Source organism: Tasmannia lanceolata, unplaced genomic scaffold, assembly GCF_043159265.1.
Source record: "Tasmannia lanceolata isolate RefF3 unplaced genomic scaffold, GAP_Taslan_0.1 ptg000029l, whole genome shotgun sequence".
Classification (NCBI taxonomy): domain Eukaryota; kingdom Viridiplantae; phylum Streptophyta; class Magnoliopsida; order Canellales; family Winteraceae; genus Tasmannia; species Tasmannia lanceolata.
Window position 1 is genome coordinate 9,424,835 of NW_027518706.1, and position 27,188 is coordinate 9,452,022.

General features: G+C 37.8%; 1 protein-coding gene across 1 annotated transcript; it reads right to left on the reverse strand.

Annotated features, from left to right (window-relative positions):
- Positions 1 to 700: 700 nt before the first annotated feature.
- On the reverse strand, positions 701 to 26,618 carry SDP6 (FAD-dependent oxidoreductase family protein). The gene is made up of 7 exons (XM_077369746.1): positions 26,166 to 26,618; positions 19,304 to 19,777; positions 14,358 to 14,689; positions 5,296 to 5,456; positions 3,400 to 3,658; positions 1,031 to 1,328; positions 701 to 887 (listed from the first exon to the last, which is right to left on the reverse strand). Exons 1-7 carry the CDS (start codon positions 26,521 to 26,523, stop codon positions 880 to 882), a joined length of 1,890 nt encoding a protein of 629 aa, XP_077225861.1. The 5' UTR covers positions 26,524 to 26,618; the 3' UTR covers positions 701 to 879.
- Between the last annotated feature and the right edge of the window lie 570 nt (positions 26,619 to 27,188).

Sequence of the window (27,188 nt, forward strand, 5' to 3'; positions counted from 1 at the left end):
TTGGGATAATCCTGAGACCAGCGTGTGGCGGTATCATTTTCCATGAAAAAAATATAAACTTACTGAAGGGAATTGATAAGCACACTCCATCTTTTAATAATGGCACTCACCTCTCCATTTTACATTGTAATTAGTTATTAAAGGGTGTTATAATTCCCCAAAAGCTGCTCACAGCAAATAAAAAAAGGAGATATATGAATTGTCTCTTATCAGAACAAGGGAGTGCCGCTATCATTTCTCTTACAAAATAACAAAAAAATGGCTATGCATCATTCAAGAGCAAAAATATAAGCAATGCCTAATTATTTTGCCTGTGGAGTTAATGAAACCTGTTTTGCTATCAGATGTAATGGAATGCTTCATGTGAATAAATAATAGGTAATATATCTTTTGGAGACAAAAAAACAAAATAAATAAGTAAAGGGAATGATACCCAATCACTACTGGAATGATATCTGCACTCCCTTTACCCCAATAATGGAACTGGTTGATTTATGTCAGCTGAGATTTCACTTAATGTGTGGCTGTATAAACCCGTATTTTTTCAAAAAGTACGGTACGGCCCACCCCATAGGATGATCCAAACCGTCCATTTGTTGGGCCACAACGTAAATAGGTTGTGCGCCAAAACCATTTCTATAGGATGATCCTAACCCTCCGATCTATAGAGGGACTGTGCATAATCTTTAGTGCATGCCAGTCAGAGGGAAACAAATGCTTTTATTGATGTAAAGTTGTAATGATCTGGATGGTGAAATGTTAGCAATCACTATATTAAAATTCAACAAAAGAAAACTGTTTGAACTTAGGACTATACCTTCCCCCAAAAAGAGTAGAAATGAGCTCATTTCCTTTAAGTTAAACCCTTCACAATGGAACTCAAGACCCTGCAAGAGCAATAGCAAGTCATCCCAATCAATCACTGAAATAAATACAAAGAATAAGTCGATAAGCTACAATGGTTTGAAACCTCAAAAAATAATAATAATAATAATAAATCAGTTGATAAGCAAAGAATAGCATCACCCACCTATGTGTTTTCCATCATAGAACTGTGCATTTTTAGATGACTTGAAGGTTTCTAAGAAGTCTTTAGCCTTCTTCAACTCTTGTTTCTGTCTTGTCTTGTCCCACTTGTGCTCAGAAGCCAATATCTGAACTACGCGTGGGACTGCTCGGCCTGCTGCATCGGTGTCGAGAAAAGCAAGACGAGATCTCCGTGCAATGAAATCAACAGCAGACTCACAGTACTCATGTCGGGCGCAGTACGCGACCTCAGCTTCTAGAAAAGGGTATCCATGCGCAAGTCTCTTTCCTAGGTGCTCATTCTGCAAAATAAAATAAGCATAGTGGTGAGACATACCATAAAGAAATATTTACATGCTCAAACTCATATTTCTTCACTCTAACAATACCAGGTCTCAGTCATCCAGATCGTTTAACAAGCCCGGGGGTTTTGTGTGTGTGTGTGTGCGGGTGGGGTGGGGTGGGACCGTGGGGGGCATCATTTAACAAGCATGGGGGGATCAATTTCATGCATGTTGGCTGCATTTACATCTGACTCAGTTCAGGAAACAAAAAAAAGGGATCACATCAGCCTGTAAAATCCAGGCTCAATCAAGACATGTAAATGCCGATGGCTAAAGGAATCTATGAAATAGAAATCAGAAGTTACAGGAATCGAAGTAAAATTAGTTCAAAGTATCTTGAAAAATAAAGATAGAATTTAAAAAAAATAAACATAGCAAGTTTATAAGTAAATTATGCTGGTCCTTGTACTGTACGAAGTTTGAGATGATTTCCATTTGGGTCACAATCACCAACAAGAAATATAAAATGGCCACAAGAGATCAATTGAGTATGAACACTAAAAGGACTATTACAGGATAAGCAATTTATCAATAAAGAGAACAGAAACACAGAAACACACACACACACACACATAGTAATAAGCAATTTATCAATAAAGAGAACAGAAAAAGGGCTAATGAAAACACCCATCAACAAAGAAACAAGATACTAGAAAAGAAATACATTATAGATTGGGCAGCTGATGTTATACAGCTAATTTTGAGTAATATTCCAAAATTGGCTAAAGAATCCGCTCAACTATTTCATTAGAAATGAATGTGGAAGAGGAGACTCAAATTTGGATAGAATATCCCTCATTTCCCTAAAGTAGAGCCTGAAACAAGAGGGAAGGATCAACTCTTAAGCTAGCGGATGGTGTTAAGGGAGTCGACTTCAATCCAGAAATTAGGCGCGTCGAACTTATATAGGAGTTTAACTGTATTCTGCAGCGCCATAATGCATCTTTATTACCGCAAGGACTTTCATAGGTGTTAACAATGGTGGAGAGAGAGAGAGAGAGACGGTTGCAAGGAAAGAGTCTTCTACACGTCATTTCTTGCGTGATCATGCTCATGGCGGGTTGCTTTTTTCCCATCGATGATATTAATATATTAGAGTTGTGTAAGGAAAAAGATTAACTTTCCCTCAAGTTGGAGTGTATATGTCATACAACCCTAGCATGTTACAAATATCACTCAACTTAGACTTTTCCAATGGTTTGGTAAACATATCAGCCAATTGATCTCTATATCGGAAACACAATAAATATTTCTCCCTTCTGAAGCTTCTTACGAATGAAATGGCAATACACTTCAATATGCTTAGTCCTCTCATGAAAGATTGGATTTGAGGCGACATGAAAATCGGCTCTATTATCACTCAGTACAATGACGCTAGAGATGAGGAAGGAATACCAATCTCAGACAAAAGAGATATTAACTAAGTCATAGTCAACAAGGCGAAGATATACATACCACACATATTTGTGCATGTGTAAAAGCATATGCGTGTATTAGTATGTATAAGTGATGGTGCATGTGTCCGTATGCTAATATCATATAGCATTACCAGTTGAAATAGCAAATAGTGATTTGATATAAAAAAGAGGAGTGATAAAGAAATAAATAATGAAAATTATTCTTCTCACCTCTGTATACACACAGAAACAAAATTAACTGAATAAATAATAAAAAGTATGCTCTATCACCTCTTCATACACATCGGTCAAACAAGACTAACTGCATCCATGTATGCATTGATGAAACAAAAATGAACACAACATGATATATAATTTGTTAGTATCTTCCAATTCAGGAAAGAGAATCGCAGGCAAGAAAACAAAATTTTGCTACATGGCATGTTCCCAATATGTGAACGAAAATATTTACTTTGCCTACTATATGCAAATAATAGAAAAAAGACCAAGAAATTATTTTACATGTCATTCATCCCTAAGCTGAAAGGGACAGGCAATTGAAACAGAAAAAAAATTTGAGGGTAATTATGGCAATATATAGTTAATGAAGTCAAAATAGAAAGATGCCTAACCTGTGCTATGGTAGCAACTCGCTCAGCCAAAGTACCATATGAACGTGACAAGTGCTTGGCAACAGCACTATCCATTACTCCTGGGACAACCTTCCCAGCATGCGTCTTCTTCATACGTATATATTGCTGGGCCAGGACTGTGAATGATGCAGGGTCCCACCCATCTCCACCAACAATACGAAGACCGTTAGTCACACAACCATTGGATGGATTCAGCTTGCCAGACTTTATAGCTGCATCCACTGCATCCTCTGCCATGCTGAAAGTGAGGATAGAAAGTGTAATCAAATAACTGAAGAAAGAACCCAACAAAATACAGGAGACTGATCAAATAAGTATGAAGAGATAAAAATTGCTGAGGTATAAAAGATTAAATAACGCCATCTCCAATAGCTTAAGCTTTTGGAGTAATTGGTTGTTTCACATGGTATCAGAGCAGAGGTCATGAGTTCAGAACTCCTTGATATTAAAAATCCACATGTAATGGCCAACCCCAAAAGAGGGGCCACATGTAGGCGGCTGGCATTTAAAATCATCGCAATTATAATAATTTAATTTTATCCTGGAAATTTGTAAAAGGATATATTTAAGGGATCACGAAATATATTCATTTCAAATATATTTGAACCACTATAATGTGTAGACTTCTATCTATATCTAATCTCGAAGAAGAATAAAAATAAACCCCTTTCATCTTGACTTGCAGTTGTAGTTACGATGTCTCTGCATGTGGAATTTTGTTGTCAACAAATGTGTCTTTCTTTCACCCAAGTGTACAAGTGGGAAAGCATAGGAGCAGTTAAAAAGAAAAATAAAAGAATTTCGCTCTGTTATAATCATCCTTTGACCATTCGGCATTGTTGGTAAACATAAATGAACAGATGAACAATAAATCCCGCACATTAATGGTTCGCTTTATGAATATCTATGGCTTGTACTGCGTGGGGGAACAAGTTGGTAGTTAATATGTCTCATTTGGAAAATCTCTACAAAAACTTGGGATGACCTAAGGATTAACACTCAAGCCACCTTTACATATAGGATTATTGTTAAATGTCACAGCTTAAGCATTTTAAACCAATAGAAAATTGGAGCGACAGAATCACAAAACATGTTGCAGTTGTACTTCAAAGAGAATGAATGGAAACCAAAGAAAAATTCCCCATTTCAGAGAACTCTTCACATTATACAGGTGGGTAGTGGCACCAAAAACTCCAGTGCAAATTGTGTCTCAGTCCATATGAGGATATAACCATTCTAACATTTTCTATTGCACTTGTTAGTTGCTATGTCACAAATATCTCTGATATTTTCAAAATGGGATTTGCTAGGGACAATTGCAGAAGGCCTTTCAAGGGCCAGCTGTTACATGGGCTCAATTTTCAACAGATTTTGTCTTATTCATCAGGTGGCTACTCTCATGCAACAGCCAGCCCGCGAAGTGCTTCTATGATGGTGCCTAGCAAATCCCTATAGCGATATTTTCAGTGCCTAGCAAATCCCTATAGCGATATTTTCATTTATCGCGATAATATCATGATATTTTTACAATATTTTTATTTTATAGTATTTTCTAAATTTATATATTTTATCTATTTTTAAATAAATTTATTTTTACCTTTTTTCCCCGATATAAACCGGAAAAAATAAAATAAATATTTGTGACGTAGATTAGTTGGCACTAATATCTCATCTCTATGTCAACCATGTCTTGTTATTTGTTAGTGTAATTGGAATCAACTCAGGTGCAGGTTATGTGTTCTCATGTACTGCTGAGATTTGTGATAGTACAATGGAGAGAAAAGGCCATCTACACTTGATGATTGTCATTTCCCACGGAAAAATACCATCTCAATATTCATTTTCACAGATGCAACTTATTAAAGAAATTTATACCTCCGATAGGTAGTCCACTTGCCACCCGTAATTGTGACCAGGCCAGGGAATTCTTCACATACAACATGATCTCTAGATATGCTCTCTGTATTTTTAGCTGAGGGATCAATGGCCAATGGGCGTATACCGCTCCAAGCAGAAAGAACATCGGTACGGCGTACCTGAAGTTTTCAGGCAGAAATATAGATCAGATGTCACAAGTGGATACAATTAATAAGATTGCAAATCATAGATACATTGGAATCTGTTAACTACCAACTTCTCCAAAAGCTTGAGCTATTGGAGAAAGGCGTTATTTATCTTTTATACTTTAACACTCCCCCGCATGTGTGGCCCACTTGGCAAACACGTGGCACATGTGGTCCCACTTTGGGCCGACCATCACATGTGGATTTTTGCTATCCAGGAGGTTTGAACTCGAGACCTTTAGCTCTGATACCATGTTAACTACCAACTTCTCCAAAAGCTTGAGCTGTTGGAGAAAGGCGTTTTTTATCTTTTATACTTTAACAGAATCATGTGCTATGAGTGTTTTGTAATGCTCATATGTGTTCAGAAATAATTTATTTCTTACGTAAGGGAATTATCAACTTTCATCTTAATCGATTTTACTACAGGTAGATATGGATACTGTTGTCTTTTTGTGTGAATATGGATTAAGTGAGAATTACTATAATTTATTTCTTCACAGGAAAAATCTCACTTTATAAGCAGTTTATCATATTTTTATCGAGTTTCTTTATGATACTTGATGAGACTTCTAACAAGGAGAAAAATAAAAAGCAGCAATTCACATTTCTTGTTTTGTCATTTTCTTCAGATTTTTATATTGACTCATCACAGTTTGATTGTTTCCAACATTTGAAGTGTGTTGGATGATAAATAGTGATGTCTGTGATTGTCTTCTTCTATTCTGAGAAAAAACCAATAATTTTGATGTTTTCTGATTTTTTTAAGTTTACTGCAGTGAATAAGGTGGTGTTTATTATTATTCTCTTCATGAAAGACTGTTAGTATATCGCAATCTTAAGGAAGCAGTCACATTAACCACTCAGAAGTGTATTACTTCTGTGAAGTTGGATGTTGTGAATCATTTCAAATGGGAACTCCATCAGCCAAGATGTCTTTCTCAAAATATCCAAGTTAGGGTACATTAACAGAAAAATAAAAGCAACCAAGTGGTTACAATCATGAGACCGAGAAATGGGAGTCAAAATTTGATGAGCATCGGCATTCAATACATCTATAGATAAGTAGCAGCTAAGGTTTACAATTTCGATTTCGGTGTCAGCTGAAATTCGGTATTAAATTTTTTTTGGCCAAATCCGAAATTTTGGAAATTTCGGGCCGAAATCTGGACTGACACCAAAATTGGTACTTTCGGTGTTGGTCCGGACCGACATCCGAAATTTCGGTGTGGGGGCCGAAATTTAAAACCAAGGTAGCAGCTAGTTACTTCTCAGGGTTTAGGGTTTCCAAAGAAGTTGGGACAGTGTCACCCAATCTAATCGAAACAAATGAATGTGACTTAGATGTATGAGGCGCACCAAGAGAATGCCCGTTTGGGACGAGGGAGAACTGTTGGCTAACTATTTTGTTATTCTATATAGCATGTGGATTGAGCTCAGTCACTATGAGCTAATCAGTCCATTTTCCTCTAGGAATTGAGAAGAGAAAAAAAAAAAGTAGAATGAGGATGTACAAATTTTTGGCTAAACTGGATCCTGAGTATGCAATACAAAGGTTGAGTTCCTCTTGTAGAGATGTTCTATCTCTTCAATTAACACCATCAATAAACCAATCTCGCATTGTTTTTTACCCACGAGATGTTAATTAATGATAAAAATATATTCCCATATAGCAAAGATGTTCATACAATTTCATCCAGGGAGAGATTGGGGTGACGTGGGGGGGGGGGGGGGGGGGGGGGGGGGGGGGGCGGTGTGGATGTGTGTTGAATGACAACGGAATGGACGCTATCTATATGACCAAGTGATGATATCATGTGTGAGTTGAAAACTTCTTTGATTGGCTGCTACTAGCTTGTTAGGAACTAAAACGACAAGGGAAAAATGTGTAAAATAAAGATATGAGCATCGGTATGAAAACAAGGGAGGGTGTGTAAAATGATTATCTTGAACATATGTAAATGAGTCACCTCAATCCTACCAAAGGAGTCTTCAGCACTAATCTAGCAATCAGAAGCCACGTAGAAAATCTCCGGGAAACCCACTTTGAGGGGCAACTCACCACACCGAGGGTCATGCCAAAACTGAATATGATCCCTCTGCCTACTTTGGACTGGGTTCCACTCAACAATTGCTCGGGCTAACCGATTGGAGTCACAATTGGCCGATCTCCTAACATGTTGGCAGGTGATCTCACGCCCGCTCAACCTATTCCAAATTTCTTCAATGGCATTAGCAAATCTCCAAGGATGTAGGCTTCTATGATTCATCCATCTAACCATGTCCTTAGACTCTTTTACCACAATCAAATGATCAATGTATCCTATAAGCCTGATATGCTGTAAAATAGCCACCACCTCAGCCTTATCGGAATCCTTAAAGGCGATTGAGCATAGAAAAGCCCACTTAGTATTACCATGCTCATCTCTAAGAATCTCTCCAATGCTTGTTGGGCGCGAGTTGCCTAGACGTGAACCATCAAAGTTGAGTATCAACTTATCGCAGTCTGGAGGGGTCAACTTAGGAAAAGGAGAGTCAATCCTTTCCGAGCTCATTCAGATGACTCTAAAAATGCTCCAAGGAAAAGCTAGAAACATCCCTAAAGCACGGGAGAGCTTGTGCCAATCTACACGTCAAATACAATACCTTCGTTTATAAGGAATGAGGCCCCGAGATGCTCTTGAAGATCCAACTACTTTTCTCTTTCTAAATTGCCCAAATGGTTGCCAAGAGAGCCATTCTCTAAGCTCCGTTTGGTTGCCGGAATTTTTTGGTTCTTGGGATTTTTGTGGAACAAAAAACTTCTTGGGATTTTTGTGGAACAAAAAATTTCCTGGTCGTTCCCCTTTTTTACCATTCAAAAAAAAAAAAAAAAAAAACTTCCTGGGAGATTGGTGGGGGAAAAAAACTCCCTGGAAGTATTCCGGTAAAATAAAAATCCCATGTTTGGTTGACCGGACTATGGTGGGGAAAAAATGCTTTGTTTGGTTGCTTGAACTTTTGGGAAGAAAAAAATTCTTCCCAAAGCTTATTTTTGGTTCCTGGGAGTATTTTTTTTTTTTCGTGCGGGGTTATTTTGGTTCCTGGGATTATTTTGGGCCCAGCAACCAAACGTGGGTTTCCTGCAGAAATTCCACAAAAGTCCCAAGAATCAAAAAAATTCCGGCAACCAAACGGATTTTAACGGTCAAAACCCCAATAGAGTTTCAAATCTAGACCCTTTCGTCACTACCATCCCTCATAATGTATGTGCGCACCAAACATTCCAGCAGCATGGCCACCACCCTATCAATCTCCAGGTCAAAGAGATTCCACCTGAATTGTACCTTCCACGTTACCCCTCCATAGATCGTTCAAAGGAATCTGTCACCCAAGCTTCCTTATCCACTGCCACAACAAAGAGATCGGGAGCAGCTCCATCAAAGGCCTCCCCTTACACCAGATATCCTTCCAAAATTGGAATCTATCTTCCTTATATACACAAAATCCGATTTTTCTAGCAAAATTAGCTGACTAATTCAAACCAATTTTTCTTACCCCTCTCATTTTGTAGTTGTAACTTGAACTCCATTTCCCTAGATAATTCCCAAAAGTGCTTGATTACCTGCATCCACAATTGGCTCCTCTCACCAAATCTCCACAATCACTTAGCCAGGAGGGCTTTATTCATTACTCTTAGATTGTGAAAACCAAGACTGCCGGCATATTTGGGCTTGCATACATCTTCCAACACTTGATGACTCCTACCGGGCACCAGAAAAGGGACAAGGGATGTATCAGAATATTGGCTAATGCCGCCTTGATTAGCATGAAGGAAGTGTAATTCCTCCTCTAGGTTGACAACCACATTTCCATTTTTCAACATCTACATCCCACGTGCTCATTCTTCGGTCTCTCCCTTCACACAATGGCAAGCCCATGTATTTTACCGAAATATGTTCAATTGAACACCTGAGACAAGAAGCACATCTATCTCTCTCCTCATCAGAAAGGTTCAATCTCATCAACTTCAACATTCTGAAATTTGACCTCTGCCTAGACACCACTTCATAACACCGGATGATAGCATTCAGCTTGAGCACATTAACCTCATCTACCTTGTCAAAAATCAAAGTGTCAATCGCGTACTACAAATGAGTCACCTCAATACCAGGGTCTCCCAACTTAGACCTTCCATAATGTCAGATCTCCTACCTTTATCCATCTTTCTACTAGTAGATTTTGCCACAATAGTGAAAAAGAATGGGGATAAAGGGTCTCCCTGCCTAAAACCCCTACCAGCTTTGAAGAAGCTTTTGGGGGAGCCAATAATCAGGATGGAGAACTGTGCCAAAGACACAACATCTATAAATCCATCATCGCCATCTGCAGCCAAAGCCCAAGTGCCCCATCAGGGTAATCTAGGCAACTTGAATCCCCTCGATCATAAGCCTTCTCCATATTTTTGCTGGGATTTTGTTAGATATAGTGATATACCACCACCTCATTTGCAATCAAGACTCCACCTAGAATCTACGTACCTTTTATGAAAGCTAACTGGATGGGGGATATGATGGATGGTAGCACCTTCATAATCCTTTCTGTCAATACTTGAGCTAGCACTTTGTAAACACATACCATCAAGCTGATCGGCCTGAAATATAATATTCGCCTTTTTATCGTCAATTTTTGGAATCAGCGCAATGAATGTGGCACCCATGCATCTATTTAGCTCCAACTTGTCATAAAAAGCCTCAAATAAAGCCAGTATATCTCCTTTCACCACCTCCCAGACCCAGCACTATTGGAAGAAAGCAAGGAAAAAACCATCAGGACCGGGCACCTGGTCTTCTTGAACAGAGAAAAGCACCACCTTTATCTCCTCGACATCAAAAGGTTTCTCAAGAGGTTCCCTCTCCGAAGGCTCAAGCTGAGCGAACCTAATTCCTTCTGGGGTTGGGTGAATCTCCTCTTCCTTTGAATAAAACGCCGTACTTCTCCTATCACTAAGAGCCACAACTGGGACCCTTTCTCCTCCAAGCTCCACAGCCATTTGCCCAGCAATGCTCTATTCATGGCTCTGAGATTCTTAAGGTCAATGCCCCCAGCCAATTTCGGTTAATAGACTTCCTCCCACTTGACCAAATGAAACTTTTTGCACTCCTCATTGTCACTCCGCAGGAAATCTCCATACAGTTTGTCGAACCTCATGATCATACCCGTCGGGCAGCTTAACAAAGATACGTAATATAAATGCAAATTGGTGAGCATAAACTTAAGAAGAGTAATCCTGCCTCCAAGGGAAAGAAGATTTCTTTCCCAAGAGGAGAGCCTTTTCCCAACTTTTTCAATCATTGGGTCCCAAAGCTTCTGACTGGGCCTCCCACTATATAACGGAGAGACCGATGTATGTATTAGGAATCAAACCCTTTCTACAATCAAGCGTCCTGTCAAAACGGGATTTTTCCTCACTCAGGTGCTTGCCCATCATCAGAGTAAAGACCTAATTTCTTCCTCAGGTGCATGCCCATCATCACAGACTTGGAGAAATTAGGTCACCGGCCCAAAAACATCTCATAATAATGAAGCACAGGCTTCAGATTCTTGATTTTCCCATCCTCTACTCAATTAAATATTGTAATGTCGTTAACATGCTATTAGGAGATCCCATCCTAAATCCTAAAATCAGCCCACGGATCATAGCTTTTTCAATCATTCTGCTCAAAGACGCCACAATGATCGTGAAAAGGAAATGGGTCAATGGATATTCCTGACGGGGACCACAAGATGATTCAAAAATTCCCGCTAGGGGAGCCATTAACATGGACCGAGCACCAAGCAGATGAAATACATCTGCACATCCAAGACCGCTATCGAGTCTCACACACCCTCCTACTTATCAAATAACCCAGGCATCCTCATTCCACTCTATCATATGCATTCTCCAAGTCTAGCTTACACAACAACCCTTTAAAACGGCACCTTTTATAATAATCCACTACCTCATTAGAAATCAAATCCTTATCAAGGATTTGATGACCCTAAATGAAAATACTCAAGAGTCCGCATGATTACTTTGCCAAGAAACGTCTTTAATCGGTCAATAAGAACATTAGATGGGATTTTGTTGGCACAACATACCAAGTTAATCGAATGAAATCAGTAAGGCAACCAGTCCTCTCCTTGGAGATCAAGGCAATAAGGAACATGCACATGCCCTTATGTAATGAAAGATCCTCTTCAAATGCCTCAAACCTGGCCTGATATACCCTCGAATCGCCTCCCTAAAATCCTTCAAAAGAAGCTAAGCAAAAGCCATCAGGACTCGGGGCATGATCCCCTTACAAAGAAAATAGGACAATCCTAACTTCCTATTTATATTGGGATTCTAGCCACTCATTGTCCTCATAATCAATCTGGTCAAACTCAATACCGTGAAGAGTTGGAAAACAGTGCCTCATAAGTGTAAAGCTTCTTAAGAAAAGATATAATCTCCACAATGATAGTGCCCTAGTCCTCACATCTGGTCCCGTCAATCACAAGTGACTGAATTTTGTCAAATCTTCTTCTAGTGTTGATGACGATACCATGAAAGTAGGTTATGCTCTCTCTCTCTCCCAAGCCAATTGATTATGAAGTCAAAATCATAACACGAGCCTAGCCAAAAACCCCAACCTGTGTACTGTATTCCGAAATGTTCTGATATGTGTGATGAATACATACTTATTGGACTTCTTACTAATATGAAAGAATTGAGTTGAGTTCCATATGCATAAAAATAGTTTTGGTGGACAAAACTTTCCGAAATGTTCTGATATGTGTGATGAATACATACTTATTGGACTTCTTACTAATATGAAAGAATTGAGTTGAGTTCCATATGCATAAAAACTTGCTTCTTATTATGGTTGTTCCATATATGCCCTCCCTCCCTCCCTCCCTCCCTCCCTCCTCCCTCCCTCCCTCCCTCCCTCCCTCCCTCCCTCCCTCCCTCCCTCTCTCTCTCTCTCTCTCTCTCTCTCTCTCTCTCTCTCTCTCTCTCTCTCTCTCCGCCATTTGATCTGGACCTTTGCCTCCACCTCAACCCTTCTTGTAACACAACCCAAATATATTTTTTCCTGCAACAACTCCTTTCGGTCAGTTTCTCTTCAGACATGGCACCACTGTCCTCTTTTCGATCCAGGTCACTAATCTTCTTTACAGTCCTTTGGTCCACCAAACCTTTCTCATCACATCCTTAGCCAACTATCCATAGCATTCGGCTTATTAACTCCAATGAGATTATGGTTTTAAATGTCAGTTTCATAATGTATGTTAGTTGACAGGGAAATGGAAACATGTCGGCAACCCTTCATAATGGTCTAACAACATTGAACACCTTGTAACATGCATTGTTGCACATGTCTACAACAGTAAGGTTCATCCAAATGGAAACCATTAGATTATTTGGATGATCTTGATCGGACGATTCTAAGCCCTTGATCCATCAAGGGTTCCAACAAGAACAACAAAACAAAAAGCATGGAATCATGGTAAAGTTCATGTCTTTATTAGATTAGGATGTGATTCCAGTTGTTGTTCTGAATCGCATGAGAGATCTACAAATAATATACGAGAAATCAGCTAATTATTCATCAAATTTGCATTTAATTTACAAATGTTGGGTTTATCTCAGACAAAAAACAAGTGCAGTTGAATTTGAAGCCGATTGGGTCCTAATTTAAAGCTGATCGGGCAAGACATGTGCCTCAAGCAAGTAAACAAATCCATTGATCCAAATGCCAAAAATAAGATCGGCTAAATGACATTGAGATCAGCCTGATTGGATGGTCCTTACATGGTCCTTACGGCCTTGATCCATCAAGGGTTCCAACAAGAATAACACAGAAGGCATGGAACGATACGTGATTTCAGTTTTTGTTGTGAATTGCGTGCGAGATTTACAAATAACATACGAGAAATCGACTAATTATTGATCAAAATTGCATTTAATTCAATAAAATTAGGTTTATTTCAGACAAATAACAATCGTGGTTTAATTTGAAGCCGATTGGGCCCCACTTCTGCCTCATTTAAGCAATCAGATTCGTTTATCCAAATCTCTCTACTGTTTGATGCCTGAAGTGGTTGATGCATTGGTTCCTATGATGATATTTTATTTGTAGTATTTCGAGGTCTATGATAGTTATGAATAATCCAGAGTCAGGCTAATGCAAATACTGCAAATTAAGAAAAAAGGAGTCCTGAGCAATTAAGAGCAGGCAATTATGGTTGACTTTGGCCACAACAAGAATATTTCATGACAATTGGGTGAATATCAGGGCATGTAGGTCTTAGCCATTATAACTCTCCTTGAGCAGATAGAATTCAAGAAAACAAAGTAAATTTAACGACGTACTACTAATGAAGAGGAACAAAGTAATATTAATAGGAATTTCAAATAACTTTACAGGACAGTACTTCAGGCCAAAACAAACAACATTTGTCGCTCAAAACCTATGCCACAAATATTTCCAATATTTTCAAAATATCGCGTTTTTATGGCAACATTTTGATAAAACGACAAAATCCCGAATAATCTCGAGATTTTAAGAATATGGCGATATTTCCATTTTTATCATAAAATATCGTGATAACATCATGATATTATCCCGATATTTTTATGATAATTTTATTTTATATTTTTTTCTTAAATTTAATAATTTTATATATTTTTTAAATAATTTTATCTTTACCGTTTTTCCCGATATAAACCCGAAAAAAAAATTAATATATCCCAAGATTTTCCCTTGCCGAGAAATTCCAGAGAATGATATTTGTGACATAGCTCAAAACCCATGAACCTAAAATCAATTCAAAACATTAAAAAAAAAATTGCGCGGTCAGGATACCAACCTTAACATTAAGGTAATCACATATAGCATCTAGTATAAATTGTATCTCGTCCTCATGCGGTTCTGGAAGCATTGTTATTGAAGTGTTGGAATCCGTAGTTCCTGCAACCGTTCTCCCCAACCAAGGGAGCATGAATACTACACGACCATCCTTTGTTTTAGGAACAATTAACCCCATCCCTTCTGGAGAATAATAATCCGGGAGAACTATATGTACACCACTGCTTGGACTAATCATAGGCTGTGCTTCTTTGTCGGCCAGTTTTCTTACCGAGTCACAGAATGGTCCAGCCGCATTCACAATAACTTTTGCGTATGTATCAAACTCTTTGCCTGGAGCACTATGAAAGTAAGCACCATAACAAGTATAAGAAAAATGCTTTAGTTATTCTAGCTATACAAAGACATTATTGATCATTTCTAATAAAAGCCAAAGAAAAAAAGGTGCATGATTTAACATAGAAAACTGCATACTGTCATGGGCCTATTAATCCTTAGCCTGACACCCATGCAGCACTTGTACAAGACCATGATGTTATTCTGAGTAAGCCTTACCCAAGTAACCTAAATGCCTAAAGCAATAAGGGCACTTGGAATCTCACAAGGAAGCACACAAGATTTGCATGGAGAGGACGCTTGTATGACACCACAGCACGCTTAAAGGCTTGAAGTTCTGGGGTTCATATGCTGTTATCAAATGAGGAGCTCCCCTAATATGGGCTCCCTCGTGGTTTTAAATTTCCACCGAAATCGATACAAAACAACCGAAATGTTTTTATTGCCATCCTCACCGACGATGCTGAAATTGACACTTTTACCAAAACCAAAACCGTAAATGCATTAGTGGTATACCATATCAGTATGTATCATATAATTATATTTGTAGGAATTGTATGTGAAATGTGGTGTATGTACTCAACTCGACTCAACTAAGTTGTGTATGTATTATGTATAAATATTTATATGAATTACATGTATGTAGTATTAGACATGCGCAAGAGCATATGTCACTACATGTTTGATGTCATTAAACCATTATGACTGCTTGCCTTGCTTCTGTGATGATTTCTAAGTGTGTATTGGTGCTTATTCTAGAATTTCCTGAAGTTTCATCAAATTTCTATCATTTGCACGTGTTTCGGTGATTTTACAAGATTTCAATCAAAATTTCCAACCGAAACTGAAATGTTTCCATTTCCGTAGTGACGGGAACCGAAACTAAAACCAAAATTTAAAACCTTAGTGAATTCTAGATTCATGATGCTTTGTTCATGTATGCTCCAGGAGGGAATCTCTTGATATGTTCCAGGACACAAGGGTAGGTATAGTTTCCTTGGGTGACGGGTCTACTTGTGGTGTCGCGGGACTTAGAACGATGAAGATCAAGATGTTCACGAAGTAGTTCATACTTTGGGTGGTGTGGCGTATGTCCCAAAGATACAAAAAAAATCTAGTATCGTTTTGCCGAATGGACTCCAAGGGTTGTAGGTATTCAAATGCAGGTGGAGCCATGAAAACCACATGTTGTAGTTCTGATGAAAGGAGAGAAGTGTGGCAGATTATATCATCTTGTCGGAAACACAGTGACTAGTGTTCCTAAGATCTCAATGGCTAGTTGGAAACGGAGTAGTGGCGTGCGCAAGCATAGGGTCTCTTTAGCAGTTGGTGCAGAGACAGGTTTACAGGTTGCAGACGATGGTGAGGAGATGATGGTACCTATGTTGGGGAGGATGATAGGGGTGAGCATTATTCGGTTATAACCGAAGAACCGAACCGAACCGAACCGATTTGGTCGGTTCGGTTCGGTTTTTCTCCATTTCGGTTCGGTTTCGGTTAGTTTTTTGGGAAATTCGGTTATTCGGTTTCGGTTTCGGTTATCTAAAAAAAAAAATCGGTTAACCGAAATAAGGGATGAAACCATTTTTTTTTCAAAAAAAGTTGCTTTATGTGCACTCCGTGGGATGATCAAAACCGTCCATTTGATTGATCACAACGTAATTATGTTGTGCTCAAAAATTCATTTTGATCGGATGATCCTAGCCCTCCGATCCAAGCCTAAATTTTACTTTTTTCCCTCTTTTCCTCTCACAATTCGGTTATTCGGTTATAACCGAATAACCGAATTTGTAATCGGTTCGGTTTCGGTTCGGTTTCTCATAATTCGGTTTCGGTTTCGGTTCGAATTTTGCGAAACCGAAATAATTTCGGTTTTAACATTTCGGTTTTTTCGGTTCGGTTTTAACCGAATAACCACCCCTAGAGGATGAATCAAGATCCCTCTCCAAAGTTGACTGGGTGAGTCAACGGCTTGGCAGCTACACGTGCATTGGTCGTATCGATTGAGTCAGGAGGAGTCAGAACCAGGATGATTCGATGGTGTGTAGCTGCTACTTTGGAAGGTCAATGGTGGTTTGCGGCGATAGTGGACTGATGATGATGTCAACGAATAATCTTCAAGTGGCTAGGAAACAAGCCAAGGTGGAGATTGTTAGAAAAGTTGCCTTGTTTACCTAGGATCATTGTTGTGTTGGGAAGGTAAAACAAGAATGTCTTGTTGATTTTTGACAAAACGAGAATGTTTTGTTGATTATTAGTAAAAAGAGGGGAATGTTCTGTTGATTATTAGTAAAAAGAGGTTTTTTCTCTTGGTATGGTGTGTGAAAACGATAAATACATATATATATATATATATATATATATATATATATATATATATATATATATGTGAGAGAACGGTTTCTACACACAAGTGTAGATAAGTTATCTACACACTAGCTTAAAATACAGTGGGGGCCCACATTGTTTGGGTGATCCAAAGCATTCATTTGATGGGCCCTCACATAGATAGGGTGTGCCCAAAAAATCAGCTTCATAGGGTCATCCTAACCCTTCGAACTGTCGAGGCAAAAAATGGACAGATTTGTGAAGGTTTATACACGTTCATTTTACCTCCACAAATCGTAAGGTTGGGATGATCCTATGGAGCTGATTTTTTGTGGACACCCTATCTATGTGAGGGCCAATCAAATGAATGGTTTGGATCACCCAAACAATGTGGGCCCCCCACTGAATTTTAAGCTAGTGTGTAGATAACTTATCTACACTTGTGTGTAGAAACCGTTTTCTATATATATATATATATATATATATATATATATATATATATATATATATATATAGAGAGAGAGAGAGAGAGAGAATGGATTCTTCATATATTTTTTTCCCAGGTTTATATCTTGGGTTTTCCTCGAGTTTTCTTCTCGGGTTACCCTCTTGTGTACGGTCTTGGTTGAAAAGTAAGGGAAATGGTTGTGGGTTTGTCGGTTTTGTATTAATCCATTGTAATCCTTGTGATTTTACTTTCTCATAGTGAAGATAGTGTTCTGGCCCCCGTGGACACAGGCATCTTGGCCGAATCTCGTTGCGCATCTCGTGTCTTGCTTCTTGTTTTTACTCTCCATTTATTTGTGCACAATCGGATCGGATTTTGCCCGGAGGATTTTCTCAACACACAAGCCATAATTAAGGTTTGGAAAGACCACTTAGGTTGTTTTCCATCGGGAGGGACCACATGTGAGTAGTAGGGACAAGTAAAAGCCATCGATAGCCGAAAAGGTGAACATAAGAATCTAATACAAGAGTTACACCAATCTAATATTAGTAGGACAAAGCTTCACAATCACACAATGAAATAACTCAAACCCAAGCAAAAACAATAAGAAGAGCAGCAATAAGATGGAGAGATCATGAAAAAAATAACAGTAAAGCTAAGAATAAATAGCATAAACTTTAAAACTTGTTATTCATGACATACTCCAAGAAGAGTATTTCACACCATATAAATAGAGGCCCTTTTCACCTCCAAAACACATACCATCATGAACAAACAAACCTAGAAATTCCCTCCCACTTTTTAACTTGAAAAGATTTCTAGAAAAGTCCTAAATAAGTTGAATCCTATAAGAACAGAAAAAGAAACTATCTAATAAAAAGCTAACACAAATCTCCACTAAAAATAAACTTTCAATTCCACTAAAAATGAACTTTCAATCCAAGATTATTTCAAACCATAAACCAGCCCCCCAATTCAACCTTCTACTTCAGCATAAACCTCCTTGAGTCAAACTAGAAACACTAGAAGCTTCAAACGGTCCTACCTATTTCCAGAAAATAGGGATTTTCTAAACCCGACAAAAATATTCAAAAATTCAAAAGACCAAATTTCATGAAAATTTCTTATGTCAAAGGTCATCCTTCTTCAAATTTATTATTTGAAGGCCGTATGGATTGTCACTTGGAAAAAGGTAATGATGAAAGAGATTTGCATTCTACATGTCAACTTAGAGTCTTAGAGGATCGCCTAGCTCGTTTTTATCTTTTTCTTTTTTTAATGATGGGAGCTCGTCTTTATCAAGACAGGGAACGGTCAGTTACGTGGGGTTCTCTCTGTAGTGGACATGGTAACCTCTATGTACCTACCATCTTGAGGGAGAGGTTTGGGAAACGTCATTTGCTTACTCTCGAAGGGCTTTCTACTCTGCTTCCTTATATGTTGTAACAAATCTTGTAATTGGAGGAACGTGCTTGGCATGAATAAAAAGAACAACAATACGCATTAGCAATCCTTCCTAATTACAACCAAGGTTTAAAATTTTGATTTCGGACATAGACGAAACAGAAATTTTGGCAGGCCGAAATTCGGTAAAAAAAACATTTTTTAATGGTAAAAAAATATTCATTATTGTGACAAAATTACTGAAATTTCGGTAATTTTGGCTGAAATTAAAAAAAAAGTAAATTTCAGAGAAAAAAAATTACATTTTCTCAACATTTCGGATTTATGTACTTTCGGTGTCGGTCCCAACCGAAATCCGAAATTTTGGTATTTCGGACGAAAATTAAAACCATGATTATAACAAAGTATTAGGAATGACCTTCTTGGCATACCTGACAAATTGTCTCGGACGCGTGCACCAATTATGCGGTCACTACCATCATCCTTAAGAAAGGAAATAACCTCCACATGATTAAGCACTGCTGCACCAGCTAACGCGGCGGTGCATGCCAATCCAACATTAAGGCGAGAGTCATTCATCTGTCCATCATAATATACCACTGTACCTTTCAAGCTTTTACCAGGACCTTTCTTTGCAAGAGTAGGGAAAAGTTCAGCTGACTCTTCTGAAGAATAATATCGAGACAAATGGAGTAGGCGTCGACCAGCAACCAAGTCATAAAACTTCAATCCCAACCAGTAGTAGACTACCTCAAACCAATCAAAACATGGTGTCATGCATGGCAAAGCATTGCATAGATGCGGGGCATTCTCAATAACCTGTTTACGCTCCTCAAGTGCATGGAAAACCAGTTTCAGCTGCCCATAGTCAAAGTTGAAAACAGCTTTCTCCAAGTAGCGAACCCCTTCATAAAGCAGAAACAACAATTAGATTATAATGCTTTTTACAAGACCTCTATATAATAAGTAACTCGCTTCTGAATAATTTATACTTGCTGAATGAACACATGGATAAGAACAAATAAGGTGAAAAGAACTGCAATCATTTGACAATCAGTAAAATTAAGCTAAAAGAGCTCAATTAATGAAAATTCATTTGCTCTGTTTTCTCACTAAATACTTCGGTGAAAAAAAATCCATAGAAGAGTAGTGATTTCAACAAACGAATCAATCAGAGTTAAGTCATCTCAAGACTTGGGCTTTAGCTAGTAAACCAATGATGAAATGCAAAAACTCTAATCCATGGTATGTAGACAACTTGCCTTAAATGGAGAGATGTTGAAGGGCGGATGAAGATCCTTTCAAGAACTTTCTTTTCTTTTCTTTTTTTCTTTTTTCTGTTCTTTTTTTTGTTCTCTCCCCTTGTATCCTATGTGCTTTTAATAAAATAATCCATTAAAAACACCACTTTCATATCACATAGTTGGCACTCTCTCATGGCATGCCTTGATAGTGAATAGTTCAGTTCTAGTTCTTTTTATTAAGCTTTTTTTTTATATTCTTGTATATTCCCTCATATTCTATTTTGCTTTCTTCGTTTGTTTTGTATTGAACCTTCATACTAGCTCAGTCTCTGGGTTGCTTTTTCAATGAATATCTGTCATTAAAAAAAAAAAACAAGATGGGGGTATAGCCCAAAATAAATGATCCAAGCATTCCTTAAAAGAAACACAAAAGGGAAAATACAACCCCTACAAACTAGGCATCGATCCGACACCATCAATCTTAACAAGAGACCCCATGATTTGTTAGGATGTCGGTATTAATGTCTTCCCAATAGATATGGGTGAAGGAAATGTCCTAATTATCCTCTAGCCTCTTTTTCATGTCACTAAAGATCCCACTAAACCTTTGAGGGGAGCTCTCCTCCTTCAACCAAACGATGGTGATGAGGAGTAATCCTCCATCCAAACTTTGTTGGTTTCGAAGCCCATTAACTTTTGAGTCTGATACAAACTGTTATGGCATCCACATCTATTTCCCGACAGCCACCACATGGACCTGCATATGCCATCAATATTCTACAATTAACATGTACTATGATTCCTCCAAAGGCCCACACTAAAAGACATGAAATTGTTCGCCATAAAGACCTTGCTACTCTCATCGAGATTTAGGTTGATCCATCCAGCAGGGGGGGCACTGGAGCAGTCCAAAGACTCCGAACCACATGGGAAGTAATGGAAACCAAGGATTGAAATTTCGGTTTCCGCAGAAATTTGGTAAAAAAAAACAAATTTTGGCATTTCCAAAAAAAAATCCGGAAAAAAAAAAGGAAATTTTGTAAAGAAAATAATAATTTGACCGAAATTTCGAAATTTCGGCCAAAATCTGGGCTGACACCAAATTAATGTACTTTTGGTGTCGGCCCAAACCAAAACTGACACATTTCGGACGAAATTTAAAACCATGATGGAAAAACATAACCCTTGCAAATTGTAAAGCAATCATTTAAGTCTTGGAAAGAAATGAAGACAAAAAGCTCAAACTTAGATCCTCTTTCAGATACGTCAGACAATATTCTGTTAATTATTATTAGAAGCATAGTTATTAACTCCAGAGAAAATGTGCTAGTTATGATCTTCCCAATTGATCCAAATTGTTGACAAGAAGATAACATTCCATAAGCACAATAGCCTTTTTGTTTCCAAAAGGTCAACCATTCCATTTCCACCAATATCATAGTTTAGATGCAGTAGTGCAATTATCTGAAATAGTAAGGCAATTCAGTGCTATCATAGTTAATAACTTCAATAAAAAATTCCAAATTCCTATTGAACATGGGCAAGAAATGAATGCAGTAGTGCAATGACCTTCTCAGGTTTGGCTAGTATATGCGATGCAAATGAAGCGGAAGCGAGGGCTCTTTGCTTCGGCCTTCGCTGGTATATGCGACTCTACGAATGTGGTTGCATGGGCAAAGAATGTATCTCCGGGACCATGGGAACTTCACATAATTATTGCAGAAATTAGGGACCGGATTCGTATGATTTGCCCCCAAATTTCCCATCGAAGGAGGTCGGCAAATAACCTAGCTGATCAATTGGCAAAAGAGGGGGCATTCTTGGAATCGACCGCTATAATCATACCTGACTTTCATTTGGAGGATGTTAATGAGTAGTTTTGGATGTATTCTTTTTGTTGTTCTATGCTTCTGATGTAATACTTGATGGTGACAACTTGTCCCTGGCTTGTAATTTTCATCATTAGTAATATACAGTCATCTTTTAAAAAAAAAAAAAAAATGGGCAAGAAATGAATAAATGTGATGGGTTCTCCCCACGGAGGTCAAAAAATGCAATTCAATGCTTCACAAATATTTTTCTTTGCTAACTAATCTCCAGATATTCCTTGAGGAGCCATAGAATTCACTATAAAAGACCTAGGGTTTAGGGAGATCATATATAGATTTGGAAAATTGAAAATTATGGAAGCAGTGGTGACTCTTAAAAAGTACCATATATAACTCTCCTTCTTATCTACTATTGATGCTGGTTTTTTTCAGTTGAAATTGGAGTTTGAAACATGTTATTTTATGTTCGTTGCATCATCTCCTTTAGCAAATCAAGAACATTTTTATGTTTGGGATAAAAAGGTCCCATGGTTTAACCTAACAAGATTGATCCGCAATTAAGTATTCAAGAGGCCTAAGTCGCTGATAACAATGCTATGTCAAGATAGAATTTGAGGTCCTTAATAGCCTGGGCATCATCCCTTGTACTACATCATCCATAAATGGAGTTAAAATAGTAGTAATCCTACCATCTTGTTTTACAAATATGGAATGATCATCAGCAGCTTCTTTTGAACCATATGTGAGTCACTGTTGAACTAAACTTCTCAAACAAAGCCCCAAGATACTGCTTTAGACCATAAATAGCATTTTTCAGCCTACAAAATTCACCTTAGATTGCCATTCAAAAACAAAAGACAAAATTCACCTTAGATTGAAACCCCAAGATGAAGATTAATGTTAACTTCTAATTGAAGATCACCTTGCCCACAAAAAAAAATAATAATAAGTTCAACTTGGAGAAATGCATTTTGTATGCCCCCACTTATGTAGTACACAGGATTTGTTTACAGCAAGAGAAATAAGAACTATTCAATACCTTCTAATAATCAAACTCGCCCATCTAAACAATCCCCTAAAAACTACATTACCTTTCTATTGTACAATTTAACCATTAGGCTTGCACTTCAAAGCATATACCCATTTTCACCCGACCCAATGTTCCCCATCTATTTTGGTATATGAGTTATTTTTTCATTAATAAAATTATTTACTCAGAAGAAAAGTCAGCAGGGAGGACACTGTAGTCCACGGCTCCACGCATTTAGAAAATTGGAGGTGATGACCATTTTTAGTTATCGAAATCTCTAGTTATTTTTCAGAACTTTTTTAACCTTCTAGGTTGGGTTTGTAGTCAACTTTAGGGAAATTTAGGTCTCCTAATTAGGAAGTTAATATTATTGGGTTTGTAAATGTCTTGGGATTTGAATTTATCAAGTTGTTTGGAATTAGGAAAGAGCTCTAAATTTATTGGTTTAGCTGTAAATAATAAGTTGGGAGTCTTTCTCTTTATAGAAAAAGACAAGAAGTTTTAAGTTGGCGGTCTAAGTCTATATATCTTCAATTATTATATGTAAACACACTTTTCACTGTTCACATTACTGCTTACAAACAGATCTAGTAAGTTTTACATGGTTTTATTCTTGATCTCCATTGCTACCTGCTTGAATCTTTCCATATCCCCTGCCTTCTGTAGTCATTAAAAAGTTCATGACATTTGCTGCACTACCCTAAATTTCAGTGCTTATTGCAAGCAAGCAAGTCGAAATCCTCATCAGACAGTAGTTAAGTACTTAAATGGTTTCTGCCCTAGAGTAAACCATCTAGAAATGAAGCTCAAACTCCCAGAATGTATTCTACGAGACATAATTACTTGATTAGCTAGCCCTCAAGAAAAACAACAATAAATAATGAAATACCGCTGCCTAGAGCTTTCAGCCCTCCATTGACGCCACGAACTTTGGTCCTAATTTACAAATAATATTATTTAAATTTTTTTTTTTTAATTTGCAAATAGGACACTAAGTCTTATTTGGGACATTAGGTCTTCTTTGGAAGCCCTTAAGTCCTTAATTATATCATTTATCATTTCTAAGAGTGTTCACCAACATATATATTATTTCTAAACCTAGTTACAGCCATTATTTGCAAATAGTCATTATTAACTTCAAAAACATTTGTATCTAAGATTAAATGCAAATAGCTTCTAGAGGTATCCAAAGAGCTATAAGAACAATTGAACTACTAATACTCATTTTGATTCATTATCAAAATAATCCAAATCAACAATCCAATAACATCAAGTCTTTTCATCAAACAAAAAAAAAAAACAATTCAACCTGTGAAACAACCAATTACTCCAAAAGTTTAAGCGGTTAGAGTTGGTGTTATTTGATCATTTATAATTTACACTCCCCCTCGCGTGTGGCCCCTCTTTTTTGGGTTGTCCGTACACGTGTATTTTTAATATCAAGGAGTTATTGGGTTTTGAACCCGGGACACGTTCAATAATCCCTGGGGCTTTCACTTCAACATGTCTTCATTTGTGATCGCTTAGAGCCCCTCTTCCATCAATAGTTACTCCCAACACGTCGACCACACGGCTTAACATGGCCTTTCCCGCAGGAACATGAGGCAATAGCTCTGATACCATGTGAAACAACCAATTACTCCAAAAGCTTAAGCAGATAGAGTTGGCTTTATTTAATCATTTATACTTTTAATACAACCAATATAACTCATGATTTGTGGACATGGACATGAGTGTCGCGTGTCGACATGGCCACGGAGTGTCAAACTCCCAAAATTTAGAAATAGGAGCACGGCTAAAATAGAAACAATATATAATCATGATTTGTGGACACGGATTCGTGTGCCAAGTTTCACCACGGATACAAGGTGTCTGACATGGCAACCCCTAAAAAATATAAAAATAGTGGCACACTTTATAAACTTTCATTCATATATGAAGTCAATGACGAAGTGAATGGATAGAGAAAGAGAACCACTACTATTCTCTTTAACCGGCAACAAAGCTACTCGCCTTTGCATTAGTGGTTGCCAATCAAGAGTTCACAATGGGGATGACGATCTCCATCACAAGGTGCCTGACATGGCAACCCTTAAAAATCTAGAAATAGTGGCACACTACACGTACATTTGTATAAAGTTAACGACACTTCTAGCAATACATTTAAAGGGTCGAAAGAAGAGTGTCGACTAAATCATAGAATATAACACTATTCCCATACAATACAAAATAAAAGAAACAAAAAAAATGGAATTCCAAACAATATATGAGATTCTAAAGAGAACCCAGAAAATAGAGTACCTCCGTGAATCAACTTGATAAACTCCCAAAATTTAGAAACGAGGCACGGCAAAAATAGAAAGTACATATAATCATGATTTGTGGACACGGATTCGTGTGCAAGTTTCAACAAGCATACGAGGTGTCTGACATGCAACCCCTAAAATATCTAGAAATAGTAGAACATTCGTACATGTACATTCATGTGAAGTTAATGACACTTCTAGCGGTACATTTAAAAGTGTCGGAAGTAGATTGTCGGCTAAATCATAGAATATAATACTCTAATCCCATACAATAAGAAATAAAAGAAACAAAAAATTAGAATTCCAAACAATATATGAGATTCTAAGGAGAACCAAGAAAAGAAACTACCTCCATGAATCAACTTGATAAACTCTCAAAATTTAGAAATGGGGGCACGGCTAAAATAGAAAGTACAAAAAATCATGATTCTTGGACACAAAATCGTATGCCAAATTTCGACATGAATACAAGGTGTCCAACATGGCAACCGCTAAAAAACTTGAAATAATGGCACACTCATACACGCACATTTATATAAAATTAAAGACAATTCTAGCGGTACATTTAAAAGTGTCGAAACGAGTGTCGACACGTGTGTCCATATAATCATGATTTGTGGACACGGATTCGTATGCCGAGTTTCGACATAGATACAAGGTGTATGATATGGCAACCCCTAAAAATCTTGAAATAGCAGCACACTCATACACGTACATTCATATGAAATTAATTACACTTCTAGCAGTACATTTCAAAGTGTGAGTGTCAGCACAAGTCATAGAATATTATACTCTATACTAAAAAAAATTAAAAAAAATCCAACCAATATATGAGATTCTAAGAACAACCCAAAAAACAAAATTCAAAAAAAAAAAATGTATACCTCCATGAATCAACTTGGTGGACCTAGAAGAGGTCCCAGACGAGAAATCCTCCCTTTCAACAAGACCCACCCTTAAACCCCTAGTCACGCCATCAAGCGCGACCCCACAACCGGTGGCCCCACCACCGATCACAAGTATGTCTAAGGGACTAATAGAACTCGACCCCATTAGAGCTGATTTTTGGACCTCCCTAGAAGGAACAATGGCATTTGGGTCGGTAATCTTTGTCCTAACCTTCTCAAAAAACCCTCCTCGATCGTTTAACGATACATCTGAGTCTCGTAGATTCCAAGCCCCCCATGTTCCTACAGCTGCTACAATGGCCCCAAATCCCTTCAATCTGTACGAAGTTGCCATGGATTTTGTTTCTCGAAGATTGAAGAGTTTGAGTATTTTGTTGGATTTTATAAGAATGGGTGGAATTACTAAATTTGGAGGTACGAATATGGGCCTTTTTTTTTATTTAATGTGTATTGGGCGGTGCGTTGGATATAGGCTAACTCGAATTCGTAAGAAATTGGCAGATGAGAAACAATTATTGTTTCGCCCCTTGTAGGATAATACACCCTCCTTTTAACCTGATTTGACGTTACAACGGAGTGTATTATCCTACAAAGGGGGCGAAAAGATCACTAAACTATAAAATCTTGGCCAACACGGTAATCGTTATAAAAATGTGAACATTAGAAATGGTATTGCCACCCGCCTGTCTGTTTTTCTCATGAATATTTGTTGCCACCTGCTAATCTTCTCTATTTAGAAGTTTTCAATGGTTTGTGGGTTCGTGCAGTGTATTTCCCATTAAAGATATGAAAGTACAAAATCTTGGCAAATATCATTTCCCCGTATAAATCTCACTACATAATCTATAATTATGATAATTGGGATTTGCTAGGGACCCTCGCAGAAGGCATTTTTGCGGATCGGCTGTTGCATGAGTCTATGAGAGAGCAGCCATGTATGCTCAGATTTTCTCTTATTAAAAGGAAGCAATGTATCTGGCCCCTTTTTTTACTTGGGGC

What these genes read in the sequence shown, in the direction of transcription:
- SDP6 (XM_077369746.1), bottom strand. Translation starts at nt 26,523, where the DNA reads ATGGCAACTTCGTACAGATTGAAGGGATTTGGGGCCATTGTAGCAGCT. An exon ending in GTGATTACCTTAATGTTAAG is followed by an intron (nt 5,457 to 14,357) that starts GTTGGTATCCTG and finishes TGAAAACTTCAG; the next exon opens with GTACGCCGTACCGATGTTCT. An exon ending in AAGTGGACTACCTATCGGAG is followed by an intron (nt 3,659 to 5,295) that starts GTATAAATTTCT and finishes CCTCACTTTCAG; the next exon opens with CATGGCAGAGGATGCAGTGG.